The sequence below is a fragment of the Vidua chalybeata genome, chromosome 27, assembly GCF_026979565.1.
Source record: "Vidua chalybeata isolate OUT-0048 chromosome 27, bVidCha1 merged haplotype, whole genome shotgun sequence".
Taxonomy (NCBI): Eukaryota; Metazoa; Chordata; class Aves; order Passeriformes; family Viduidae; genus Vidua; species Vidua chalybeata.
The window spans coordinates 2,599,493-2,611,698 of NC_071556.1; the positions used below are offsets into that span (position 1 = coordinate 2,599,493).

At 51.2% G+C, this 12,206-nt stretch overlaps 1 protein-coding gene across 1 annotated transcript in view; it reads right to left on the reverse strand.

The window, feature by feature from the left end:
- Positions 1-12,206, reverse strand: part of INSR (insulin receptor) — a 58,344-nt gene that overhangs the window by 7,322 nt on the left and 38,816 nt on the right. The window contains 11 exon segments of the mRNA XM_053965762.1: positions 342-476; positions 696-825; positions 1,635-1,794; positions 2,087-2,197; positions 2,447-2,676; positions 2,872-2,939; positions 3,193-3,292; positions 3,607-3,766; positions 6,245-6,387; positions 6,584-6,849; positions 11,701-11,902. Coding sequence (XP_053821737.1) covers positions 342-476; positions 696-825; positions 1,635-1,794; positions 2,087-2,197; positions 2,447-2,676; positions 2,872-2,939; positions 3,193-3,292; positions 3,607-3,766; positions 6,245-6,387; positions 6,584-6,849; positions 11,701-11,902 — 1,705 coding nt within the window.

Below are 12,206 nucleotides of genomic sequence, written 5' to 3' on the forward strand. Positions count from 1 at the left end.
CACAGAATCCCAGGATCACTGAGGTTGGAAAAGACCTCCCAAGATCAAGTCCAACCTTTCATCCACCCCCACCTTGTCCCCAGCCTAGAGCACTGAGTGCCACGTCCAGGCCTTCCTTGGACACCTCCAGGGATGGGGACTCCAAACCTCCCGGGGCAGCCCCTTCCCTGGATCACTAAGGATGCCTTGGTGGAATTTCTGTGGGAGGTGCCTCACTAAAGTCTGTTTTTCTCCTCCCCAGTCAAGGAGGGTTAAGAGGTGCCCCAGGTCAGGCCATCTTTGTGGGTCACACTTCAGGCAAAGAGTGCAGCTGGGCTGCTTGTCCCTGCCTGCCCACTTACAGCCTCTCCGGGCAGTTGTCCGGCTGATCCAGGTATCCTCCATCCATGACAAACTTTAGCACCTGCTCGTTGGAGAGTCCCTGGTAGGGCTGCTCTGCCAAGCTGCTTATTTCCCAAAGGACAACACCAAATGACCTAAGGGAGAGAGAAAGCTCCTGGTGAGAACAAAACATCCTGGAGCCCTCCCAGTGACAGAGTTATTTTGGAAACCGCACACGACTACATTTTTATGGAAGTGTTTCAAAACAACGGCTTTGTTTTGTCTGTGCTCCGAGCAAGTCAGTTTAAACTATGTGTGCTGAAACAAGGAGCTCCTGAGCTGGAATCCATCTGGGACTGCAGAGGACAACTTACCACACGTCGGAGTAAGTGGTGAACACCCCATCCTTCAGCGACTCCGGGGCCATCCAGCGCACGGGCAGCAGCCCTTTGCCTCCCTTGCGGTAATAATCCGTCTCGTAGATGTCCCTGGTCATCCCAAAGTCTGAGAGAAGCAATTGGGATGTGTTAAATGCCTCTCCCTCCATCCTGCTTTTCCTGTGCAGCATCTCCAGATGGATGTTGCCTTCCCCCCCCACTGCCAAAGCCCAGCCTGCAGTCATCTGTCACCTCGTGATTAATGTTCAAAACATTTCCCTTTTCCTGCATTTTTTTCTACAGAGTCACAACAGAGACTCCAGAGTTAAATTTTTTGGTGACAGCTTCTATTCTAAACATTATTTTATTCATCCTCTGTAAGTAAAACAGAGCTCCCTTTGTCTGGAATCCCACAGCCCTGGCTTTAACTCCAGAGAACTCTGAAAAATCACCACACTGTGGGGTTCCAGGTTATTTTTAAATGTTGTATTTACTTATTACTAAAAGGGTTTGGGTTAAAAACTGGGTTAAATTACTTTTAAAAGCCATCTGACCTAATGACAGGCTTATCAGCACTGGGTTTGTTGTACCCAACTCCTTCTTTGTCTTAATTCTCATGGAAGCAAAGACCAGTGAGACAAACCCAGGTAGTTTAAGCTGGAAAGGTAATAAACTTTTAGGACAGAGGTTTGGGAATAGAGAAGGTGAGAAAATATGCTCTGGCTCTACAGGAGATATTGTTCCTACTGAAGTCCACACAATTCTGTCTCAGGGAAGAAACAGAGGGAAGTGCTGCAATTTCCCAAAGGCAGACAGTGAGAATCACCCATGTTTGACACATTGGTTTTACCAATTTGCTTTTACAACAAACACAATGCACAGAACCATCTCCTGATCACAGAATGGCCTGGGCTGGAAGGGACCAGCAGCACCTACCCCCAATTTTCACAGTGAAGTCCTCTGCCACCATGCAGTTGCGAGCTGCCAGGTCCCTGTGCACGAACTTCTTGGCGTTCAGGTAGGCCATGCCGTCGGCGATCTCCGCGGCCATCTGGATCATCTCCCTCAGCGTCGGGGGCGGCCGGCCGGGGTTATTCTGCCAGGAAGAATCACAGTCACAGAGAGGTTTGGGTTAGATGTAACCTTAAACATCATCCAGTTCCCTGCCACAAGCAGGGAACCCTGCTCCAACCTTCCAACCTAGCCTTGGACACTTCCAGCTTCTCTGTGCAACCTGTGCCAGGCCCTCCCCACCCTCACAGCCAAGAATGTCTTCCCAAAATCAAATCAAATCTACCCTCTTTCAGCTTAAAGCCATTAAATAAAGAAGCATTAAAGCCCAAATCAAGTCACTGTTCCAACACAGACTCCCTCTCTCTCGTCTTTACCTCAGCTTCAGGTCTCAAAGAGCGGAGGTAACTTTTCAGATCCCCATGTGCCATCAGCTCCATGACCACCAGAGTAGGTTGTCCCTTGGAGACCACTCCGAGGAGGCGAACCTGGAAAATGAATGAGAGATTTCCTCGAGGCTGTGTCCAAAGAGAGCTGAGAACAGCCCCACAAGGCCTTGTCAGGCTGAGAGGTATAGAAGGAGCAGCAGTGAAATGACTTGGGCAGAATGGGTTCTGTGGAATCCAGCAGGGAGAGATCCCGGCTCTAATGGATCGGCTGCCTCTGCTGCTTTGGCCAGCGGAGGGTCGGGCTCTGAAGGCACTGCAGAGCAGTGTGCTGAGGCACCCAGCACTTACCACATGATGGCAGCTGAAGCCTTTCATCACAGAGGCCTCGTTGAGGAACTCGATGCGCTCGCGCAGGCTGGCGGACTCGTTCACCGTCTTCACGGCCACGCGCGTCTCGGGCTCTCCCTTCACGATGTCCTTGGCGATGCCCTCGTACACCATCCCGAAGGAGCCCTGGCCCAGCTCCCTCAGGAGGGTGATCTTGTCCCGTGGCACCTCCCATTCGTCAGGGACATAAACTGTTGGGCACAGGGGAACATTCTGAGCTGAGCATCTTCTGAAAGACACTCTCGCAGCAGCCTTGGGCAGCGCTGCCACACTGCGGGGGGCTGAATTCTACAAAAGGACCAGAAAACCCCACAAAGACAACTCCAACCCCATCCTGCTGCACTGACTGCGTGATTACACAAGAAAGAAGCCCTGGTTGCTCTCACCATCACTGGCACTGATGTACTCAGGGTTGGAGGATGCATACAGGGGTCCCGTTGGTCCTTCGGTTTGTCTGGAAGAGACAGAAATTCCTCAGCACTCTGCAGCCTCTGACACCCTCAAGGTGAGGGAAGCTTGATTAATCCCCAAAGCATGCAGCAAATAAACTCTCCCCATATGGGAAAAACTATTTCCTGCACTTAAATTAATGCTGCAATCACTATGGAAATTAGAAACGAAACAAAAACTGACTCCCAACAAAGCAGCAAAACTTTTGGATGTAAGTTTTGGTGTTTCTGGTGAAAACAAGAGAAAACTGCACTCACCTCTTTTTCACAAGCACATAAGCAGCTCCAATAATTCCAGCAATTATTATGGCAAAAATAATTGGAACAATGATAACAGCAATATTTGGCTGAGCATTCACTGGAAGAGAAAGAGAGAGGTATTACACCCAAAATACAAAATACAAAATTTTTCCTCAATAAAATCTCCTCCTTCAAGAAACTGAAGAAATACAAAATACAAATACAAAACTAGAAGCTATTTCAGATCAAAATGTGGGGCTGGTCAGAATGAGGACTGATACACAAAAGCCATGTGTTTCCAAGTAATTTCAGGTTCTTGACAACCGATGTATTTGGTAAATATTTAGTGACTCCCTGCTTGCTACACCCCATCCTCCAGAAATAACCCGAGTTTCTGCCAGGGGTTAGAAGTCAAAAATAAAATGAACTCACAATAATCAGCCACGTAGAAGTAGGTGGGCTCTGTCCAGGAGCCGTTCCCAGCCAGGGAGGTGGCCCGGATGCGCACGCTGTAGTTGCCAGGCTGGAGCCCCCGCAGCTTGCAGCCGCTCTCGCTGGCAAAGTGCTTGCGGGACACGCAGAAATGGGCTTCCTGTGGGGACAGGGCTGTGGCAGGGTCATCCTGCACCACCCGGGGCTCCCTGACAGCTCCTGGGGGCTCCTGTAACATCCAGAGCTCCCTGAGAGCTCCCCAGGATTCCTGCAGCACCGGGGCTCCCTGAGAGTTTCCTGGGCGCCCTTGTAACATCCAGAGCTTCCTGACAGCTCCTGGGGGCTCCTGTAACATCCAGAGCTCCCTGACAGCTCCTAGGGACTCCTGTAACATCCTGAGCTCCCTGACAGCTTCTGGGGACTCCTGTAACATCCAGAGCTTCCTGACAGCTCCTGGGGACTCCTGCAGCACCCAGAGCTTCCTGACAGCTCCTGGGGGCTCCTGTAACATCCAGAGCTCCCTGACAGCTCCTAGGGACTCCTGTAACATCCTGAGCTCCCTGACAGCTTCTGGGGACTCCTGTAACATCCAGAGCTTCCTGACAGCTCCTGGGGACTCCTGTAACATCCAGAGCTTCCTGACAGCTCCCCACAACTCCTGCAGCACCCAGGGCTCCCTGACAGCTCCCCAAGATTCCTGCAGCACCCAGTGCTCCCTAAGAGCTCCCCACGACTCCCGCAGCACCCAGAGCTCCCTGATGGCTCCCTGGGGCTCCTGCAGCACCTCCCTGGCTGGCAAACACACACCCAAGGGCTCTCAGTCTGCTCCAGGTTAGTGATTTGTGCTGGATTTGTGCTTTGCAGGGCAGTAGGTCAGGTTACAGAGAGCAAGTGCCATGTGCTGCTCTGGTTCTCACACTGGGCCTGCACTGGTGAGTGCCACTGTCCCTGTGGCACTGCCACCAGCCCTGTCCCCCTGGCACTGCCACCAACCCTGTCCCCCTGCCACTGCCACCAGCCCTGTCCCCAAGAGCTTGTGGGCTGCTCAGCACCCTCCTAACTCCTGCAAGCAACTTAAATTTCACAGAATCACAGAAACATCAAGGTTGGAAGAGACTTCAAGGTCATCAAGTCCCAGCAACAACCCAGCACCACCATCATCAACCCTAAAATGTAACCCCAAGTGCCACATTCAGACACCTCTTGAACACTTCCAGAGATGGTGACTCCATCATCTCCTTGGTCAACTTATTCCACTGCCTGAGCAGGCCTGCAGGGATTTTTTTTTCTGGTATCTAATCTCAACCTGGCCTGGTGCAACTCAAGGCCTTTTGTCTGAGACACAGCGATGTGGGGTTTCTGTCCCTCTGTGAAAGAACATTTCTACAAAAGCTCCATGCAGAAAGCTGACAAATCAGCTAAACTTGCTAAGCAAATGGACACCACAGAGGCAGATTATTTCCTGATGTCATCCCAGGCTTCCAGAGGAGACAAATTCACCAGTGAAGTTTTGTATTCCTTTAGTTCTGCACCAGGAAGCCCAACTAGTCAGGGCACTGTATGCACAAGGACTCAGATCCTAAAGAGCCTGGGCTCCCAGGGGGAGCCACTTCTCCAAAGGGGCTGTGACAGCAGGAGCTCTCACCAAAGGGGCTGTGTGACAGCAGGACCTCTCACCAAAGGGGCTGTGTGACAGCAGGAGCTCTCACCAAAGGGGCTGTGTGACAGCAGGAGCTCTCACCAAAGGGGCTGTGTGACAGCAGGACCTCTCACCAAAGGGGCTGTGACAGCAGGAGCTCTCACCAAAGGGGCTGTGTGACAGCAGGACCTCTCACCAAAGGGGCTGTGACAGCAGGAGCTCTCACCAAAGGGGCTGTGTGACAGCAGGACCTCTCACCAAAGGGGCTGTGTGACAGCAGGAGCTCTCACCAAAGGGGCTGTGTGACAGCAGGACCTCTCACCAAAGGGGCTGTGTGACAGCAGGACCTCTCACCAAAGGGGCTGTGTGACAGCAGGACCTCTCACCAAAGGGGCTGTGTGACAGCAGGAGCTCTCACCAAAGGGGCTGTGACAGCAGGACCTCTCACCAAAGGGGCTGTGACAGCAGGACCTCTCACCAAAGGGGCTGTGTGACAGCAGGACCTCTCACCAAAGGGGCTGTGACAGCAGGAGCTCTCACCAAAGGGGCTGTGTGACAGCAGGACCTCTCACCAAAGGGGCTGTGTGACAGCAGGACCTCTCACCAAAGGGGCTGTGACAGCAGGAGCTCTCACCAAAGGGGCTGTGACAGCAGGACCTCTCACCAAAGGGGCTGTGACAGCAGGACCTCACCAAAGGGGCTGTGACAGCAGGAGCTCTCACCAAAGGGGCTGTGTGACAGCAGGACCTCTCACCAAAGGGGCTGTGACAGCAGGACCTCACCAAAGGGGCTGTGACAGCAGGACCTCTCACCAAAGGGGCTGTGTGACAGCAGGACCTCTCACCAAAGGGGCTGTGACAGCAGGACCTCTCACCAAAGGGGCTGTGACAGCAGGACCTCTCACCAAAGGGGCTGTGTGACAGCAGGAGCTCTCACCAAAGGGGCTGTGTGACAGCAGGAGCTCTCACCAAAGGGGCTGTGGACAGCAGGAGCTCTCACCTCGGTCTCCCCAAGCCGCCCGTAGTTCACCTCATAGAGCACGATGAGGCCGTTGGGCTCCTTTGGCTCCTGCCACTTCAGATGCACGGTGTTCTTCTCCACCAGCTCATGGGAAACTGGGCCAACGATGTCATCAGCCTTAGCTAGAACCAAGTGCAAGATCAGGTTTAGTTTCATGTCTTTGGGCAAAATTCACACCTGCCAATACCTCACCCATCCTCCCTTCCCACCAGGACATACGGACAGCCCCTGTCCTACATATTGCAGCTGCCTCCCATGGGAAAAGCAGGATTTTGGGAACAGCCACCCAGCCACAGCAGGGCTCAGGGACAGAATCACCTTCTGGCATGGTCCTGGCACTGACATAAGCTGCCACGCTGCAGCGGGACTCCTGGGCATCGTGGTTGCAGGCGTGCAGCTCGATGCGGTACCCGGTGAAGTGGCGCAGCCCCGAGATCACCAGGGACTCCTTGGACAGCACCTTCTCAAAAGGTTTCTGCTCCTCTGCACCCTCAGCTGCTGAATTGTTGGGAGAGGATGGGATGGTGGGTAACACCACGGTGGCGTTTGCCACGGAGCCGAGGTCTCTTCGTTTCCTTGATGGCCTGTTAGACAACAGGGGTCACCACGTTAGTGTTACAGTCAGTGCCAACACATCCAGCTGAAAAGGAAGAGTCAAAATGGGAGAGCTCAGAGTGCCACTGAGAACCCAAACTTTGAGTGCCACTGAAAACTCAAAACTCAAATCTTTGCTGCTGAACTGAACTTTTCACTGCCACCTCTGACCACCAGGCCATGGCCAGCCCCAGCCCCAACAGGGATTTGCTCTGACAGGTCTCTGCCACCTTCCCTGCTTCCCTCTACCTTCCCTGGTGCAATTCTCCTCCTACAGCAAAAGGCACCAGCCAGAAGGCAGGGTTTGAGATGTCCTGATATTTGCAATGCAACAAAGAAATTTAGGTTGTTTTTTTTTTTACCAAGACCTGCAGCTTTACAAAATTCTGTATCCCCCAGACTCTTCTCCCTGCACAACTACACACAGGGAGATAAAATAAAAATAAACCAATCCAAGCTTCAAGTATTTGCTTGAGAATTCAAGTTCCCCTGGGTCTCTCAGCTGCGTCTAACTTTACCAGGTTGCCTCACAGATGCCTCGGGCAGGGTTCCAATGCTTTGGAGTTCAGCTCCCACCTGCTGCAGCTGAGCACACCAGGGCACACCACAGCCCCACTCTGGTGAGCTCAGATGTGCCACATGTCCCAGGTGTCACTAACTTGCATTTATAAAGCAAAAAGCCACTCTCCCAGCTCTCTGGAATGCATTTGCCACTCTCACCCCTAAGGCTGATGGATACACAAAGCATTTTAACCTTTTCCCAAGAGATCAAATCTATTAAGTCCTTTTCAAGGCATGCATTTAGAACTCATTATTCTGATTACATATTCATCGTGTGGTTTTGTTAACCAAATGTTGCTCCTCAAGTTATTGCATTTCAGTCTGTAAATGTGATTTTTTTCACTTGTAAAACCAGCACCTGCAGTGTGACTATGTCACCTTCCCTGTCTGCACCTGAGTGCCACCAGCCAGCTTTAGTGTTAGGTTCATGTCAGCAAAAAAAACCAAAATAAATTCAACAGAATGAAGAAGCATTCCAAAATTTCATTTTCTTGGCAAAAAAAAAAAAAAAAAAAAAAAAAAAAAAAAAAAAAAAAAAAAAAGAAGGGATCAGTACCAAACCAAAAGTGCTCAATTTAACAATCTAACACTCTTATGTGCTGCCACATATTTGCCATGGGGAATTCCAGGTCAGGAACTAACCAAGGTGGTGAATCAGTAACTGTATTCAGTTACACAAAAGGAATTAATGCCAGTTGAAATCCAGACCATGTATTTTAAGGGGGTGATGATCTTTTTGTGTGTGTGTGCAGCTATTAAAGGGTACAAAGAGCGACCTGATCTGAACCCACACTTGAGGCGTCTCCAGGCTCTAAAAATGTAACAAGCTGTTGAAGCAAATCTTTGCTGCTGAACTGAACTTTCCACTGCCACCTCTGACCACCAGGCCATGGCCAGCCCCAACAGGGATTTGCTCTGACAGGTCTCTGCCACCTTCCCTGGTGCAATTCTCCTCCTACAGCAAAAGGCATCAGCCAGAAAGCAGAGTCTGAGCTGCCCTCAAACTAAACTGGGCTGCACACAACACAGCAGAAATATTCACGGAGTTGTCATCATCACAGAATGGTTTGGGTGGGAAGAGATCTCAAAGCCCATCCAGTGCCACCCCTGCCATGGCAGGGACACCTCCCACTGTCCCAGGCTGCTCCAAGCCCTGTCCAGCCTGGCCTTGGGCACTGCCAGGGATCCAGGGGCAGCCACAGCTGCTCTGGGCACCCTGGGCCAGGGCCTGCCCACCCTGCCAGCCAGGAATTCCTTCCTGCAGAATATTCATCCACCTGATGACAAATAAGGATGGCAAACAGCAGGTTCAGCAAGCACATTCCAGTTTTAAGTCTTCTCTTTCTTAATTACTAATTAACTCCTTTTGGAGCTGCTGTTCCCTCAGCCTGTGTGGTGGTGTGAGCAGAGTCCCCTCAGGATGGGGCAGAGTTCAGGGACCCAGCTCTGGGTCATGCCATCCCCCTCCTTGGGAAGGATTCCTTATGGTCAAACAGGACCTGGTTTGCATAAAAGCAAAGCTACACCCTCTGTTTATGCAGTGTGTGAATTCAGCTGATCCTCGTGTTCAAGGGAATTTTGTTTTTCACAAGTAAAACAGTAATTTGACCACCAATGCAACACAGAGTAAAATGCAAGAATTCCTTCCTTCTCAAGTCACAGTAAGCTAAGAAAAGCTTTTGAAGCTGTAAATCCCCAATCTTCCCATATTTATTATCCTGGATTTGCAGCAATTTTCTTGCCAAATTCTCTGTATTTTCAAGCATCTGATTCTTCTCAGAGCTGTTCCAGTGTAATTTGCATTGAGGCCATCTCAGCAGCTCCAGGGAGCTCCCTGTGAAACCCTCAGGTCCAGGTTCCTCCTGTTCTCACAGGTGACCAGGGGGTGTGAGGGGGCTGGAAGTGACACCTCAGCACACACAGAATGGCCTGTGCTGGGGGATTCCAAAAATGCCTTTGGTACCTTAAGCCAAGATTTCCACACCCCTGAAACTACCCCAGGTCAGCTGGCCTGGCAAAAGCATTTTAGATTTGTCTGTACAATTAACTGAATTGGGAAACACAGGGGAAAACAATTACTTTAAAAGAGAGTCATTCCTCAGATCTTGCTCCTCAGGAATACTGGGAATGGCACAAATGTGTGTGACAGAGGACAGAGACAGAGACCTGGGGCTGCTCCTGCTCTTGCTGCAGTGGTGATGGAGGGAACACCTGGAATGACACCCTGAACAGCAGCCACTGAGCTCCCCTCTGCCTCTCAGCACTTTTTCTGACATCTTTCCCTGCTTCCCACAGAATCGTGGAGGGGTGAGGCTGGAAGGCACCTCTGGGGATTGTCAGATCCCAGCCCCTGGCCCAAAGCAGGGGCAGCTGGAGCAGCTGGCTCAGGACTATGCTGGACTCTGCAGGGATGGAGTCTCCACACATCCATCCCTGGGCAGCCTGTGCCAGCGTGTGACCAGCCCTGAGCTCCAATCCGTGCACAACTCCTCCAAAATGAGAGCAAATAACACAGGAAAGAAGAAACAAAGCATCAGCTTCTGATGGCCACTCTGTTCAGCCCCAAAGGGGACCGGGTGTGAGACACTGCCAGCTCTGCCTGTGCAGAGGAACATTCCTGAACTTCTACATTGGCTTTTTGTCACTGCCAGAGAAAAGTGACCCCCAGGAGGTGTGACCCTGGCTCCTGGAGTGGGTAATCAACGTGCCCAAGGGGAAGGAACTGTGATTTCCAGAGGGGTGAGATCAGCCCTGCACTAAGGCTGGATCCTGCCCAGGGATCAGATTGCTGGGAACAGGGCAGGAGGGGAGAAATGGCACATGGAAAACAAGAAGATATCAGGGAGAAACTGCTGTGATTCTGCTCCCCTGGCATCTCGTGTTCCCTGCTGGCCTCATCCCTGAGATTCCTCCCGTGACTGGCAAGCTCCTTCTCTCCAGGAGAGGCCACACAGCACCTTAGGAGAGGTCACTGAACTCTCAGGAGCCACAAAAAAAGCACCTGAAGTAAACCACACTCCCTGCTCCCTGCCAGGCTCTGTGAGCAGGTGATAGCACAGTATTCACAGGCAAAAGAATTCTGATTTATGTGCTGACAGCCTGGAGCCTGCCAGGGAAGGCAAGCAGGGCACGTGGCAGCAGGGAGGCCTCTTCACCACTGGCTTGTTTTAGAGGATTAGCTGGCCATGGGATGTGGGGATTTCTTCCTCAGGAGGCTGACAAAGTGGCACATCCTGGTGATTGGTTTCTTCCTAAAATACATACCCCAGAAACTGGCCTGAGAAGCATCCTGGGCTGGCTGCACAATAAAATTGGGGATGGGGGGAAGGGAAAAAAAAAAAAAAGAAATCAGACTGTCAGAACTGCCTGCCTGCATCAGGAGGAGTTTGGCTTTTGCATATGGCTTGGCTCTCCTCTGCTTTGGAATATATCATGTCCTGGCATCCTCTGGCACACTGGAACTCATCCTGATGGGCACCAGCAGGCAGGGAACAGCAAAAGGAGGGGCTCTGCCCAAGCTTCCAGGTGAGGACTGCAGGCACCAGGGCAGGGAACACCAGGGATGCCTTAACAGGGAAAATGCTCAGTGCAGTGACCCAGCTTTTGTCAGGCAGCTGCAAACGCAGGTTTGTTGGCTGAAGGCAGCAAGCAGAGAATAAATTTAGAGCACAAAAGGCATGACAGGGAAGAGGGTAAATCACCACAGATTCTACCCTGCTCCCCAGCACTTCCTCCCCAGGCTGCAGATGAAGTGTGAAGACATTCAACACCACTTAATGTGACACCAAGTGTGCCACTCCAAACAGGACATTCACCACCCACGGCACTCACATTCCTCATGGTATTGGAGGTATTTCCCACACTAAGTGAAGGGAGACCACAAATACCACGCTGGAGGACGAGGCTGTGGCCTGGTAAACTGCCCTTCTCCTTTCTTTCAACGCAATGAAAAACTTGACCACAAAATTTCAGGACAGGAAAAGAAAATCGCTATTTTTGGCATCATCTGATGCCAGACGAGCTGCAGGCTGTTTGTTACAGATTCTCACTTTATTCTTGAGCCAAGGAGAATTCAGGGACAGGAAATGAAAGCAGGAGCTTCCCAATCTGCAGGAACATCTGTGGTAGGTGCTCTGCTCTCCCCATTCCAACACCCATATCCAGCTGGACTAGATAGGCTCATGGAAGCCTGGCAATGTGTCCAACCTGGTATTTTTATTTAATCCCCAATTACATTTCCCGGCTCCTGATCCCTGAACAGTCCTGTCTGATGTTCTCACCTGGGCACAAAAACCTCGTTGTGGAGATAATTCTCGAAGGTCTTGCGGAAAGCAGACTCCTCCAGCTCCTTCTGGATCTGGGAGTCTGTTTTAGGACAGGAGCAACATTCCCCACTGACATCCTCAGTTTCAGTCTGATTATACTTCTGGGTGTCTTCAGATTCAAAAGGAGGAGACCACGTCCTTGAGGGCAGCTTTAATCCTGGGGACAAAACAGTTTTAGTGTCACTTGTGCCTGTCTTGGCAGAAAATGTTTATCCTACAAAAAGATCCCAAACCAGTGTACACAGGATTCATGGCACATTTGGGCATCCCATATTTCACACCCAGGGCTGAGCAGTTCCCTCTTTTCTGACAGGCCTTTCATTCAAAAATGTTGTTTTTGAAATGGAGCTTGGATGCTGCTTTATCCCAGTTCAGGTAACACAGAGCAGCAGGTGAGATTTTGGAAGTCTTCAGGGAAATTCTGTGTTCTCAAGGAATTCCAAACCAGGCACCATGTGCCT